Source organism: Delphinus delphis, chromosome 3 (genome assembly GCF_949987515.2).
Source record: "Delphinus delphis chromosome 3, mDelDel1.2, whole genome shotgun sequence".
Lineage (NCBI taxonomy): Eukaryota > Metazoa > Chordata > Mammalia > Artiodactyla > Delphinidae > Delphinus > Delphinus delphis.
The window spans coordinates 113,968,591-113,985,509 of NC_082685.1; the positions used below are offsets into that span (position 1 = coordinate 113,968,591).

General features: G+C 33.9%; 1 protein-coding gene across 2 annotated transcripts in view; it reads left to right on the top strand.

Moving 5' to 3' along the window:
- The window catches only part of CERT1 (ceramide transporter 1), a 129,158-nt gene that overhangs the window by 64,371 nt on the left and 47,868 nt on the right, over window positions 1-16,919 (top strand). For both annotated transcript variants that reach the window (XM_060009298.2, XM_060009297.1), the window contains exons 7-8: window positions 8,114-8,271; window positions 12,420-12,512. In XM_060009298.2, coding sequence (XP_059865281.1) covers window positions 8,114-8,271; window positions 12,420-12,512 — 251 coding nt within the window. The remainder of the gene's footprint in view (window positions 1-8,113; window positions 8,272-12,419; window positions 12,513-16,919) is intronic.

Below are 16,919 nucleotides of genomic sequence, written 5' to 3' on the forward strand. Positions count from 1 at the left end.
AGACCTTATGCTTGGCCACAAAACAGGCTTTAATTAGTTTAAAAGGACTGAAATCAAGTAAAGTATGTCCTCCAGCCACAGTGGAATGAAATTGGAAATTAATAACAGAAATTTGGGAAATTCAGAAATATGTAGAAATTAACACACTCATAAATAACCAGTGGATCAAAGACAGAAATCACCAAGGGCATTAGAAAATACTGTGAGGTGAATGAAAGCAGAAACACAAGATGCCACAACTTATGGGCTGCCACAGTACTTAGAGGGAAATTTGTAGGTGAAACACATTTATTATGAAGAAGAAAGAGAATTGAAAAACAATATAGAGAATCAATGAAACTTTAAGTTGATTCTTTGAAAAGCAAAGTTGACAAACTGTTAACTAAACTGATCAAGAAAAAAGGGGAGAAGACTCAACTTATTAAAATCAGGAATGAAAGGGAGGACATTACTGCTGCCCTTACAGGAATAAAAAAGATTATAGGGGGATGCTATGAACAGCTGTATGCCAACAAATTAGATAACTTAGATGAAATGGACAAAAGTCCTACAAAGACACCAACTGTTGAAACTATGTCGAGAAGACCTACAAAATCCAAATAGACCAATAATAAGTAAAGAGACACAATTAGTAAAAAAACTTCCCACAAAGAAAAGCCCAGGCTCCAGTGACTTCACTGGTGAATTTTACTAAACATTTAAAGAAAAATTAATACCAGTTCTTCACAAATTCTTCCAAAAAGTAGAATAGGGGGAGCACTTCCTAACTAATCATTCTCTGAGGCCAGTTTTGCCTTGATAACCAGTATCTCTTAGTGCAACCCACAGTTAACATCACTTTTAATGGTGGAAGACTGAATGCTTTCCCCCTAAGATCAGGAACAAGACAACCTTGTTCCTAACTATTGTTCAACCTTGCCACTTGCGTTCAATAATGTATTAGAGATTCTACCTGGACAGCTGGGCAGGAAAAATAAATAAAAAGCATCCAGATTCAAAAGGGAGAATTAAAACTTTCTCTGTTTGAAGATGCCGTTATCTTACATAGAGAAAAATCATAAGGAATCCACTAGAAACCTATTAGGACTAATAAATTGAGACTGCAGTATATAAGATCAGTATACAAAAAGTCAGTTGTATTGTATTGGCCAAAAGGTTCATTCAGTTTTTTCTGTAAGAGGCTCTAGTAGCACTTAGTCAGCTTTAACGTCATTCAAAACAATTTTGTTAGATTGTATGTGACAGCTGGCATATCAGCGTGCATTTTAAAAAAGATTTATCAAAATTGGTGAAATTTTGTGTAGTCGTTTTAATATTAAAGATGGAAGAAAAACAACATTTTCAGCATTTTATGCTGCATGTCAAGAAAGGTAAAAATGCAACTGAAACCCAAAAAATGATTTGTGCAGTGTATGGAGAAGGTGCTGTGACTGATCGAACACATCAGAAGTGGTTTGTGAAGTTTTGTGCTGGAGATTTCTCGCTGGACAATGCTCCATGGTAGGGTAGACCAGTTGAAGTTGATAGCAATCAAACTGAGACATTAATTTAGAACAGTCAACGTTATACCACATGGGTAATAGCCGACATACTGAAAATATTCAAATCAAGTGTTGAAAATCATTTGCACCAGCTTGGTTATGTGAATCACTTTGATGTTTGGGTTCCACATAAGTTAAGGAAAAAAAGACTTCTTGAACGTATTTCCACATGTGATTCTCTACTTAAATGTAATGAAAACAGTCTGTTTTTAAAACAAATTGTGATGGTGATGAAAAGTGGATACTGTACAATAATATGGAACGGAAGAGATTGTGGGGCAAGTGAAATGAACCACCACCAACCACACCAAAGGCTGGTCTTCATCCAAAGAATGTGATGTTGTATATATGGTGGGATTGGAAGGGAGTCCTCTATTATGATCTCCTTTTGGACAACCAAACGATTAATTCCAACAAGTACTGCTCCCAATTAGACCAACTGAAAGCAGCATTCGATGAAAAGCATCTGGAATTAGTCAACAGAAAACGCATACTCTTCCATCGGGATAACCCAAGACTGCACATTTCTTTGATGACCAGGCAACAACTGTTACGGCTTGGGTGAGAAGTTCTGATTCATCCGCCATATTCACCAGACATTGCACCTTCGGATTTCCATTTATTTTGGTCTTTACAAAATTCACTTAATGGAAAAAATTTCTGTTCCCTGGAAGCTATAAAAGGCACCTGGAACAATTCTTTGCTCGAAAAGATAAAAAGTTTTGGGAAGATGGACTTACAGAGTTGCTTGAAAAATGGCAGAAGGTAGTGGAACAAAAGGGTGCATATGTTCAGTAAAGTTCATGGTAAAAGTGAAAAATTTGTCTTTTATTTTTACTTAAAAACTGAAGACACTTTTTGGCCAACCCAGTATTTTTTATACACTAGAAATGAAGAATATGAAGATAAAGTTAAGGAAATAGTTTTGTTTATAACAGCATCAAAAAGGATTAAATACCTAGGAATAAATTTAACGAAAGAAGCACAAACCTTATATTATGAAGACCACAAAACATTATTGAAAAAATTAAAGAAGACCTAAATAGATGGAAAGATTTGCCCTGTTCATGGATCAGATGACTTAATATTGTTAAAAATTCAGTATTCCCCAAATTGACCTGTAGATTCAATCCAGTCTTTACCAAAATCCTAGGTAGGATTTTCGCACAAGTGGACAAGCTAATCCTAAAGTTCATATGGAAATACAAATGACCCAGAGTAGCTTCAACAGTCTTGAAAAAGAACAAAGTAGGAGGACTCACACTTTCAATTTCATAACTTACTACAAAAGCAACAGTAAAGTATAGTTCTGGCATAAGGAAAGATATATAGAACAGTGGAATAGAATTGAGAGTCTAGAAATAAACCCTCACATTTATAGTAAAATAAATGTGACTTTTCACAGGAGTGCCAAGACAACTCAGGAAAAAAGTCTTTTCAACAAATGGTGTTAGGCAGCTGGATATCCATATTTAAGGAATGAAGTTGAACCGCTACTTCACACAAACACAAAAATTAACTCAAAATGGATCAAAAACCTAATTAAAAGAGCTAGCACCATAAAACCTTAGAAGAAATATAGGAGTTAATCACCTTGAGCAAGGCAAAGCTTTCTTGATTTTTAGCAAAACTTTAAACTTTTGTGCTCAAGGAAACTATCAAAAAGTGAAAAGATAACCTACAAAATGGGAGAAAACATTTGCCAATCATTTATCTGGTAAGGGATTTGTATTTAAAATACATAAAGAACTCTTACAGATCTATAATAGACAAATATCTCAGTTCAAAAATGGGCGAAGCATCTCAATAGACATTTTTCCAAAGAAGATATACAAATGGCCAGTGAGCACCTGAAAAGTTCCTCAACTCATTAGCCATCAGGAAAATGCAAATCAAAACCACAGTGAGACACCACTTCACACCTATTAGGCTGGCTGTAATCGGAAAGAAATACCATAACAAGGTGTAGCTGCTTTGGAAAACAGTGTGGCAGTTCCTCAACATATTATACATGGTGTCACCATTGGACCTAGCAGTTCTACTCCTAGGTATATATTCAGGAGAAATGAAAACATACATCCATATAAAAAGTTGTACATGGATGTTCATTGCAGTATTATTCATAACAGTCAAAAAGTGGAAATAACCCAAACATCCATCCACTAACGAATAGATAAACAAAATGGAACATTTTTTAGCCATATGAAGGAATAACATACTTGACATGTGCTGTAACATGGATGAACCTTGAAAATATTATGCTAAGTGAAAGAAGCCAGTCACAGAAGACCACTCATTGTTACTTTATATGAAATATTCAGAGGCAAATCGTAGAGCAGAAACTGTATTAGTGGTTTCCTAGAACTGGGCAGTAGGGTTGGGGGAAATGGGAAGTGACTACTAATGTATGTGGGATTTGAGGGGATGGTTCATAAAAATGTCCTAAAGTTTGATTGTGATGATGCTTGTACACTCTGTGAATATACTGAGAATCATTTAATTGTATGTGTTAATGAGTGAATTTTATGCTGTGAAAATTATATCTCAGTAAAGCTGGTATTTATAAAAAGACTAGGGAATTCCCTGGCAGTCCAGTGGTTAGGACTCTTGCTTTCACTGCCGAGGGCCTGGGTTCAATCCCTGGTCAGGGAACTAAGATCCCATAAGCTGTGTGGTGCAGCTAAATAAATAAATAAATAAATAAAATGTACACTTAAATTTTTTAAAAAGTGTAAATAAATTCACTGACTTAGTACTGTTCAATTTTTTGGCCTCTACTTTTTCTTGGGGGGAGGGGGGCACACCATGCAGCTTGTAGAATCTTAGTTCCATGACAAGGCATTGAACCTGGGCCCTCAGCAATGAAAGCACAGAGTCCTAACCACTGGACTGCCAAGGAACTCCCTGGCCTCTACTTTAGATTAAATCAATCTAAAGTCAGAAATTTCCTACCCCTAAACCCTTATTTCTAATGATTAATTGTATTAATTACATGTCAAAGATGGCTACTTGCATGGATTTTTTATATCTATTATATTTTCCAGTTGTTCCCATTTAACTATATTTTTAACCATATTTTCTAACCAATTTTGTAACTTGTATTCCAGTTTTGTAAATAATATACAAGAGCATATTGTCATCTACTATATAAAATAATGACAGTAAATATTAACTAATCTGTCAAATCAAGGTATACTCTTGATGAAACTCATTGAGAGGCAATTTAATGTTAATGGAACATGCATTACTCTATGAAACATGATTATCATCTTGTCCTTTTCTCCCACATAGTCTGTGTACAGGTGCTCATACATTAATTGTCTAAATGAAGAAGTTGGACCAGCCACAGATCACTTTTCATTGTCTTTCAGCTCACAGATTTTTCATGTGAGAATATTTTAAATTTAGTTTTTTAGCCAACTGTATCTTACTTTGTTAGAATAATCATATCTATAATAGACCAGTAGTCCCAAACCAGTTGATTGTTGACCTTAGTACAATTAATAGCATGGTCATAGTCTTAAGCCATGTTTCTTCTTTATCATAGTAGACAGGTGGGAGATTTAAACAAAGTTGCCATCCTGTATGTCCAGAAGGACACAGTCATTTGGAATATTTCAGGTGGGGAAATGAAAAAATCCTCACCACAGAAGCTCAGGATTCCCCCTTAGGTTGCCTACTATTTAAATTAGTGTTTGGGAGTCTTAATGAAACGAAAGGATTACAAATCTCTTGGCTTCTGTCAGTATTTGTTTTTATTTTTGACATGTTGATGTTAGCTTCGGGGTTTCTTGATTTTCTGAATGTTACCACCTTTAAAAGAGTTTTGAACTGTATAATGTCAGTTCAACTAAAAGAACTATAGATTTGAATGATAATTTTAAGAGCTTAAGTACTTAAAAATCTAGATTTATAGATTATTTTATAATATCTTTCATCTCTGCCCTTCATAAGCATGGTTACATTCACATACTTTGAACTTCCTTTTGCTACAGTGTATCATTTTCCCAGAAGAAACTAAGGCATGCCACCTTGTCTCTTTAAGATCTTCTTTCCCTTGTGATCAGCTGAGACATTTAGATGAGTATACTCATCTAAAATTATTGAGTACTTTGGGGTTTTGCTTAAGTTTTTCCATCAAGATTAATGTAGTTCTACAAAATAAGTTATAAGATACTTAGAGCAAAAATCAAAGTAACCAGTACTTAGAGGAGCCCAGTGGATGACAAATTAAAATGAGGTTTTGTCTTCATGACCTTCATTTCCTAACAGATGTAACATGAGAGAAATTTATTTCAGAGACCTTACTCTGTTTGAGACACTTACTTTCAACTGTTTGAAAGTTTAAAAATCTGTTACATAACCCTTGTATCATTCTGAAAAGGATTTGAGGGTGACAGCTTCTGAAAGTAGTTAAGTGCAGCTGAAGAGGTACATTTCTAAAAGTTTTTTCAAAGACATTTTATGTTGGTCTTTCATCTTGTACTGACTGTATATAAATTAGCAAACAGCATGGAGGACCCATTATTACAATGGCACACATCCTCATATATAGGACACAGATGACTTTAAGTTTCTAAGTTGATTATTTAAAAAAATAGTAGTTTGTAATAAAACATCAGTCTTGGTAAGAATGGTAGAAAATAGTGATAGGAAGGATCTTCAGAAAATACCAGAAAAAGAAAATAGGTTTTAAAACAACTTTACTGAGATATAATTAACACGCCGTAAACTACATATTTAAAGTGTACAGTTTGGTAAGTTTTGATATTATCAAGAAGCTGTCACCACAATCAAGACCATTATTATGTCCATTGCCCTCAAAAGTTTCTTCCATCCCTTTTGTCTTCCCTTCCTCCCTCCATTCTCAAACAACCACTGATTTTTCTGTCACTATAGATTAGTTTGCATTTTCTAGAATTTAATGTAAATGAACTCAGTGTTTTTGCCTGATTGCTTTCTCAGTTTGAGATTTCTCATTGTTGTTGTACGTATCAGTATTTAATTTCTTTTCATTGCTGAGTAGTGTTCCCTTGTATAGGTAACAACCACAGTTTCTTCAACCCATTCGTCTATTGGTGGACATTTGGGTTGTTTACAGTTTGGGGCTATTATAAATAATGTTGCTGTGAACATTCACATACAAGTTTCTTTTATGTACGTATACTTTATTTCTTTGGGCTAAATACCCAGAGGTGGAATGGTTGAATCATATGGTAGGTATGTATTTAACCTTTTAAAAATCTTCCAAGCTGCATTTCACCAGTCATATTTATGAGAGTTCAAGTTCATCCGAACCCCCACTAACACTTGACGTGGTCAGTCTTTTAAAATTTTAGTCTTCTAATAGATGTGTAGTGGTACTCACTGTAGTTTTAATTTGCTTTTCCCTAGTAACTAATAGTATTGAGCATCGTTTCATCTGCTTATTTGCCATCCTGATCTCTTCTTTAGTGAAATGTGTGTTCAATTCTTTGGTTCAGTTTTTAATTGGGTTATATGTTTCCTTATTGTTGAGTTTGAGATTACTATATTTTGCATATTATAATACAGAATATGCCTATATTAATGTATAGATAGATAAAGGATATGTCCTTTATCATACATATTCTGTGCAAAGGTTTTCTCCCAGTCTGTGGCTTGTCTCTTCATTCTTTTTTTAAAAAATTTTAAAATAGATATTACATGTATTTAAGGTGTCCAATATGATGATTTGGTGTACATGATGAAATGATTACTGCAGTCAAGCTAATTAATGTATCTCTTCACAGTTACCATTATTTTATTAACTGTAGGTTAGCTCTCTAGACTGACTTATCCTACATAACTGTAACTCTCCTTCTTTTAACAATGCCTTCAAGAGCAGAAACTTTAAATTTTGATGAAGTTTAGTTTGTCAGCTCTTATGGATTGTGCCTTTGCTGTCGTATCTACATATGAGTTTTTAAAGTTTAAAGTATCATTATTTCATTTAAAGAGTTCTATTGAAAAGGTTTCTTATTAACTATAGTATAAGATATTATGCTCTCTTATTTGTATCTTATGAGTTTTAAGATTTTTCATTTAATTCAAAGACTAACTTTGAATTATAATATGTAAACAGAAGAACTGTTTAATGTGTGCATTGGTCCCCAAATTATATTTGGACATTTATTTAAATTTTAACATATTACTTTATTCATTTTCGCAGTTTCTTTTCAGATATTTGTTAAATTCAGGATTTCTCAAAATGTAAGGTAGTTCTTGCCATAATTAGGTCTCACTCTAGGCTGTCTTGAGTGTTATTATTAAAGTATTATTCCACCTACCAGTTTCTTCACTGGGTGCAGCATAGCAAATAGATTTCAGGAAACAGAATGCAGAAAAAAGGACTTGAGAGTACATATGCTGTCACAGGCCTCTTTGCTCATAGAGATGGATGCAAATTTTAAAATGTTGGCCAACAGGAAGGAAATTACAGTTTGAAAGTCTGCTCTGTTGTGATAGTTTTCTAAAAATTTTCTAATTTTAAGTTGTGCTGAGGAATGATTTCTTTGTTAAAAAGATTTTTAGTGAATAATTTTTTTTTTCAGTATTTCCACATGTAACACCAAAAGGAATTAATGGTATAGACTTTAAAGGGGAGGCGATAACTTTTAAAGCAACTACTGCTGGAATCCTTGCTACACTTTCTCATTGTATTGAACTAATGGTAAAACGTGAGGACAGCTGGCAAAAGAGACTGGATAAGGTAAGATTTGTTTTTCTTCTTTGTAAAAAATAGTCAGATTTTGTTTGTTTATATACTGATCGAACATTTAAACCAAACTAACTTCTTAGGGAAAAATCTATTGGATTGAGAGAAGTAGCAGGTGGTACTATTCCTCTGAAACTTTGTGAGCATCTTAAACTCATTTTTCTAATGAGATTCACCAGTTATGTATTTGGTTACTGTACAATATGCATTCTTCATTGGATTTTAACGTAAAAGTTTTTGTAATGGTAACAGTAATGCTTTGGAATAGAAGTAATGAACCATTTGACATTTCCTAGCTTTATTGTATAGTACATGAAACTGTACTTAAGTTATATGAACTACTAAAAACACCAATTTATAAAGTTAAATATTAACTTATTGCATTCATGGCCATGTATGTTTCCCAAGGTCATTGTGATATCCTTTAACACACATTTTGTTATTCCTTGAATATTTGCCTTATGTTCACCTTTCCCACCTTTGTTTAAACTGCAGCACTGATAATAATAATATGAATCTTCAGTTGCGAGTGTGAAGTAGAATTTGGCTCAGTGAATTCATTTAGTAGGAAAACGTTTGTTTATAGTTTAACATCAATAAAATCTTAGAACCAAAGCATACCTTAGAGAATTTAGTCCAGTGCCATCATTTTATAGAAGCAGCAGCTGAGGCCCAGAGACTTGTCTAGAGGTGTTAAGTAGCAGAATAAGAAGAATTTTACTCTTCTATATTTCAGCTCTGGATATCAGGGCAGACATCAATCAGAATCTTATCATTCATTAATGAGTCATATTGCTTGTGGAATTTGGAGGTCTTATCAATGTGAACAGAACACTAAGGAAAGCAATGTCATCATTGATGTAATAGCAGAATGGCTACAGGATTTAAACAGCACTGTATGTTTAGGAAGGTCCCCATGTTTAAAGAAAAGAGAATTGGTCAGAATTCTTACGTGCATGTGAGAGAGTAAGCCAGGTTGACTAGCAATATGTATTCTTTTAAAACAAGCAATGAAAATGTCCATTTAAGGTACATGCAGATACTTCATTATTATTTTGGAGTAGAACTGTTAACATTGTCATAGATTTCAATTTTGGATCAAATTCAATTTTTAGAAGATTCTCTGTTCACACAAAAAAATAACACAGAAAACAGGACAATCCCTTAAATCCATTAGACTAATTGTTCAGGAGAATCATTCAACTTATCCAGATTAGCTTATTCAAAACTTTTTGGCAACTTTCTCTTAAGCTCCCCTCTCTTCAGTCTACTTATCCTTCACTAAAGGATCATCATCTCTAGTCATATGCTCTAACCACACTGCCTTAAAAAATTCATTAAAAATAAGACATGGCTTCCCCATCTTTTTGTCAATCAGATTTCTTATTTGAAAGGGATGTGTACTTGCAGTTGTCTTCAATGTTGGTAATCTTATCCATTCTCTTTCTTTATTGGGTAGCAACAAGTAGACTATACCAAAGGATCTGTGAAAAAACAGTTTTGTTAGACCACATTTAACCAAATAACAGTCACAAAAGATAGTAGTATTAATTGAAATCTGCAAATGGCTGTAATTTGTAATCCTTTTACAGGTCTATCTGATGTCAAATCTTATTTACCTTTTCCACCATAATTTTCTTCTCAAGGTTGATATAGGCTCCTAGTTACATTTTACAGGAAATGTAAGTCCGTGTGTGCATACACAGTATATACATATATATTCAATGTGTGTGTATATACATGTGTGTATATATACATATGTGTATGTGCATACATACATGTATATATACACACGCTGTAAAGATTAGGAAGTTCTTGAATAGAGAGAGTTGTTTATCAACAAACATGTCTTTTAGGTAATTCATATAATTGAGGAGGAAAATACAGTATTAACAATATGGTTTACTTGAAATTGTTGTTTTATTCAAGAAGTATTTATATGCTTGTTGTGTGCTAGACTCTAAGCTAGAAATGAGAAAACAGTAGTGTACAGGAAACCATTTTTCAAGGAGCTAAAAATCTAATGAGAGTGATTAAGTAGGTGATAGGTGATATAATAATAGCTATTTAATAGCTGTGTACCTTTTGTGTAGATTTCTAATATATGTTTATGTATATAATAGATATACACATACAATAGATGTGTATAACATACAAATCTCTAATAGTTCTCTGATTTTATGTTTAATAGCTCTTATGTACATTTCTAACGTCATTTCCATTGTTCTTACAGCTAAATGATTGAATATTCTTAGTTACCTATAAAAATAATTCTTTCTTTTCTAGAAGAAGTGTACTTAATTTTTAGCCAGTCGTGTCCAGGAAGACCAAAAATTCTAAGATTAAACAAATTTTAGTTGTTAAGAATGTTAATAAGAAAAAAATTATTCATTGAAGATGTTTGCTTATATTAGTGGATTTACAAGTGTGTAATTTCACGTTTTTTCGCTTTCCTTGAAATCATTTTAATATTATTGCTGTGTTGTGTGTTTTTGTTTTGTTCATTTTTTTAAATTAAGGTTTAACATATATACAGTGAAGTATACCAATCTTAAGTGTACTGCTTGATGAGTGTTATACACATGTATACTTCCCTGTAACCACCACTCAAATCAAGATGTAGAACTTTTATAGCACCTCAGAAGGTTTCTTCATGCCCCTTCCTAGTCCATGCTGTACCAGTACCTCAAGAAGTGACCACAGTTTTAACTTATACAGTCATAGATTAGTTTTGCCTGTTCTTGAGCAGCATGTAAATGGAATCATACAAAATATACTCGTGTGTCTGGCTCGCTCCTCCGCCCCCTCAACACTGACTGTGAAGTTCATTCATCTTGTAACTTTTAGTGGTAGTTATTATTTTTTATTGTTGTATAGTATTATTGCTGTATGCTGTTCATTGTGTAATGAATTTTCATTGTATGACTTCAATTTGTTTTTTCCTTTTTCCTGCTGATGGACATTTAACTTTTTATATTTTGGCTGTTGTGAATAAAGCTGCTGTGAGCATTCTTGTACGTATCTTTTGGTGGATATATGCACTCTTTTCTCTTGGGCACATACCAAGCAGTAAAATTATCTATTCACGAGGTATATGCTTAGCTTTAGTGGGTAGAGGCAAACAATTTTCCAAAGTGGTTATATCAGTTTATATTCCCACCAGCAGTAGATGAGAATTCCAGTTGCTCTTCACCCTTGACAACACTTGGTATTGTCATTTTTTTTGTGGGTGATTTTTTGTGTTTTTAAATTTTAGCCATTCTGATGGGTCTGTAGTCCTGTTTTCTCTTCAGTACACAAAAATCAGTTAGTCTTTGGGCCTACTGAACTAATTCATTGATTTGCACTAGCTTAATTCAGGTAGGGTTTTTAGAAGTAGTTAAGCTCTGGGTGAGTTCGGTGTGGACTTTAATTTAGCCCTTTAAATATTTGAGGTGAGGGAATAAAGGCATTAGGTTCTTTATAAGCTTGTAGGGCTTTAATATCACACTTGACTCATTGTAGTCCATTGTTGTAAAAAAAAAGTTTGAGGTTGGTGTCAAGGCCAACCTTTTTACATTTTGTCCTTGGATCTTTGCGCAAACTCTTAGAGCCATAGAACCTGTCTATAAAAGGAGAAGGTTAAAGTAGAAATCTAAGCTCTTTTTCAGCTCTAAAATAATTTTAACCAGCAGTTGGAAAGTATAAGAAAGGTATCTTTCTTTAGAATATCTTTTTGCATTTGTTGATTCTACCAATAATTGAGTTATTTTCTTCCTGGCATCCATTACTTGACTTTTTGTCTGTAACAAAATTAATTTAGCTCCTACTGGGGGAAACAAACACGTGAATATATATTGTAGGCATTTCTCTGGTGCTAATTTATCCTTTTTTTTGTTTGTTTTTTTGAAGTGTAGACACTTTGGTAGTTACTTAATCCATTTAAATATATAACCTACCTATAAGGCGATCTTAGTGGTATTTTAAATGGTCGCTTGTATGTGATATATGGCCCAGAAAAAAGTGTTTTCTTGGGCAGAAGAATACTCATTTTTCACAGAAGTGGAGTTATTTTGGGGCCAAGTTATAAAATTTTGATGAAATGTAGAGAAAATCCCACTTGACATGATAAATTTTTCACTTGCTTTTCTTTTTTTAAATAGGAAAGTGAGAAGAGAAGAAGAATAGAGGAAGCATACAAAAATGCCATGACAGAACTTAAGAAAAAATCTCACTTTGGAGGACCAGATTATGAGGTATGAAGTTATGTTTTTGGTCTTAGAGAAACATGTAGCAGATATATATATATGTATTTATATATATGTATATGTGTATATATATATATATATCACAAAAGTGATTAATTTTTACATAATACTTTACTTTTAAATGTTTTGAATATTTCATAATGTATCTATGCTAGGCTTACCCTGAAACAGAATTTTTTTCTTTTTCACCTACAAAGCTTTAAAGGGCTTTAAAAGACTTATTACTAAGGCCTTCTACTTTATAGGACAAATTTTTGTCTCCCCTGTTAGGGTGATACTTACTGATATTACATTCTAATTCTTTTTTTCTTTAATTTTATTATTTGAAATCTATAGATGGTTTATTTTATTTTATTTTTTGGCCACTCCATGAGGCATGCGGGATCTTAGTTCCCTGACCAGGCATCGAACCTGTTACCCCTGCATTGGGAATGCGGAGTCTTAACCACTGGACCACCAGGAAGGTCCCTAACTCTTTTTTTTTTTTAAAAAAAAAAACAAACAAAAGCAACCTACAGAGGAAAAACCTGAGAACTTTACAGGTGAAAGATTTTAGGCTGTGCTGTATACTGTGAGGTCTTCTCCATAGCAAAGCATGAACTGTTCAAATTACCATGCCTTTATGTTTGGAAAATGTCGGAAACCAGCTTCTTTTCCCTGTTGGTTATTTGTTAAGCAGTTAGTAAAATCTGCCTCTCCATATACAAACACATACAGGAGTGGCAAGGAGTATCGTTGACATAGAAGAAGAATGGTAAAAAAGTTAGACTGTATTTAAGAAAGCAGAAGAAAAATTTCCTGCCATTTTTATTCTAGAAAGGAAAAAATAAGACCTGCTATTGACAATATTTTTTACGTTGGAATTGATTTCCAACTGTGAAAATCCATAGTATGAGACTTGAGCGGTAATTTTATTTTATTTATTTTTAAAATGTATTTATTTTTAATAGATCTTTATTGGAATATAATTGCTTCACAATACTGTGTTAGTTTCTGTTGTACAACAAAGTGAATCAACCATATGCATACATATGTCCCCATATCCCCTCCCTCCCATGCTCCCTATTGCACCCCTCTAGGTCATCGCAAAGCACCAAGCTGATCTCCCTGTGCTATGCTGCTGCTTCCCGCTAGCTAACTATTTTACATTCGGTAGTGTATATATGTCGATGCTACTCTCACTTCTCCCCATCTTCCCCCTCCCACCCCATGTCCTCAAGTCCATTCTCTATGTATACATCTTTATTCCTGCCCTGAAACTAGGTTCATCAGTACCCTTTTTTTTTTTTTTAATTCCATATATGTGCATTATAATACGGTATTTGTTTTTCTCTTTCTGACTTACTTCACTCTGTATGACAGACTGTAGGTCCATCCACCTAACTACAAATAACTCAATTTCATTCCTTTTTATAGCTAAGTAATACTCTATTGTATATATGTGCCACATCTTCTTTATCCATTCATCTGTCGGTGGACATTTAGGTTGCTTCCATGTCCTGGCTATTGTAAATAGTGCTGCAGTGAATATTGTGGCACATGTCTCTTTTGGAATTATGGTTTTCTCAGGGTATATGCCCAGTAGTGGGATTGCGGGGTCATATGGTAGTTCTGTTTTTAGTTTTTTAAGGAACCTCCATACTGTTTTCAATAGTTGTATCAATTTACATTCCCACCAACAGTGCAGGAGGGTTCCCTTTTCACCACACACTTTTCAGCATTCTTTGTTTCTAGATTTTTTGATATTAGCCATTCTGACTGGTGTGAGGTGATACCTCATTGTAGTTTTGATTTGCATTTCTCTAATAATTAGTGATGTTGAGCATCTTTTCATCTGCCCCTTGGCCATCTGTATGTTTTCCTTGGTGAAATGTCTATTTAGATCTTCCGCCCAGTTGTTAATTGGGTTGTTTGTTTATTTTCATATTGAGCTCCGTGAACTGTTTGTATGTTTTGGAGATTAATCCTTTGTTGTTTCATTTGCAAATATTTTCTCCCATTCTGAGGGTTGTCTTTTTGTCTTGTTTATGGTTTCCTTTGCTGGGCAAAACTTTGAAGTTTAATTAAGTCCCATTTGTTTATTTTTATTTTATTTACTCTAGGAGGTGGGTCAAGAAAGATCTTGCTGTGGTTTACGTTAAAGCGTGTTTTTCCTGTGTTTTCCTCTAAGAGTTTTATAGTGTCTGGTTTTACATTTAGGTCTTTCATCCATTTGGAGTTTATATTTATGTATGGTGTTAGGTAGTGTTTTAATTTCATTCTTTTACATGTAGCTGTCCAGTTTTCCCAGCACCACGTATTGAAGAGGCTATCCTTTCTCCATTGTATGTTCTTACCTCCCTGGTCATAAATTAGGTGACCATATGTGCATGGGTTTATCTCTGGGCATTCTATCCTGTACCATTGATCTATATTTCTGTTTCTGTGCCAGTACCATACTGTCTTGATCACTGTAGCTTTGTGGTATAGTTTGATGTAAGGGAGCCTGATTCCTCCAGCTCCGTTTTTCTTTCTCAAGATTGCTTTGGCTATTTGGGGTCTTTAGTGTTTCCATACGAATTGTAAAATTTTTTGTTCTAATTTTGTGAAGAATGCCATTGGTAGTTTGATAGGGATTTCATTGAATCTGTAGATTGCTTTGGGTCATACAGTCATTTTCACAGTATTGATTCTTCCAATCCAAGAACATGATATATTTCTCTCTGTTTATGTCATCTTTGATTTCTTTCATCAGTGTTTTATAGTTTTCTGAGTACAAGTCTTTCACCTCCTTAGGCAGGTTTATTCCTAGGTATTTTATTCTTTTTGGGGAGATGGTAAATGGGATTCTTTCCTCAATTTCTCTTTCTGATTTTTCATTGTTGGTATATAGGAGTGCCAGGAATTTCTGTGCATTAATTTTGTATCCTGCAACCTTACCAAATTCATTGATTAGTTCTAGTAGTTTTCTGGTGGCATCTTTAGGATTATCTATGTGTAGTATCATGTCATCCGCAAACAGTGGCAGGTTTACTTCTTCTTTTCCAATTTGTATTCCTTTTCTTTCTTTTTCTTCTCTGATTGCCGTGGTAGGACTTCCAAAACTATGTTGAACAAGAGTGGCAAGAATGGACATCCTTGTCTTATTCCTGATCTTAGAGGAAATGCTTTCAGTTTTTCACCACTGAGTATGATGCTTGCTGTGGGTTTGTCATATATGGCCTTTATTATGTTGAGGTAGGTTCCCTCTGTGCCCATTTTCTGGAGAGTTTTTATCATAAATGGGTGTTGAATTTTGTCAGAAGCTTTTTCTGCATCTACTGAGATGATCATATGGTTTTTATTCCTTAATTTGTTAATATGGTGTATCACATTGATTGATTTGCATATATTGAAGAATCCTTGCATCCCTGGGATAAATCCCACTTGATCATGGTATATGATCCTTTTAATGTGTTGTTGGATTCTGTTTGCTAGTATTTTGTTGAGGATTTCTGCATCTGTGTTCATCCGTAATATTGGTCTATAATTTTCTTTTTTTGTGATATCTTTTTCTGTTTTTGGTATCATTGTGATGGTGGCTTCGTAGAATGGATTTGGGAGTGTTTCTCCCTCTGCAATTTTGGGGAAGAGTTTGAGAAGGTTCAGTCTTAGCTATTCTCTAAATGTTTGATAGAATTCACCTGTGAAGCCATCTGGTCCTGGGCTTTTGTTTGTTGGAAGATTTTTAATTATGGTTTAAATTTCATTACTTGTGATAGGTCTGTTTATATTTTCTGATTCCTCCTGGTTTAGTCTTGGAAAATTGTACTTTTCCACGAATTTGTCCATTTCTTCATGGTTGTCCATTTTATTGACATATACTTGTTTATAGTAGTCTCTTATAATCCTCTGTATTTCTGTGGTGTCAGTTATGATTTCTTCTTTTTAATTTCTAATTTTATTGATTTGTGTCCTCTCCCTTTTTTTCTTGATGAGTCTGGCTAAGGATATGTCAATTTTGTTTATCTTCTCAAAGAACCAGCTTTTAGTTTTATTGATCTTTGCTATTGTTTTCTTCATTTCTATTTCATTTATTTCTGCTCTGATTTTTATGATTTCTTTCCTTCTACTGACTTTGAGTTTTCTTTGTTCTTCTTTCTCTGGTTGTCTTAAGTGTAGGGTTAGATTGTTTATTTGAGATTGTTCTTGTGTCTTGAGGCGAGATTGAATTGCTGTAAACTTCCCTCTTAGAACTGATTTTGCTGCATCCCATAGTTTTTGGATTGTCGTGTTTTCGTTGTCATTTGTTTCTAGGTATTTTTTAATTTCTTCTTTGATTTCTTCAGTTATCTCTTGGTTATGCAGTAGCACACTGTTTAGCCTCCATGTATTTGTGTTTTTTGCAGTTTTTTTCCCCTGTAATTGATTTCCAGT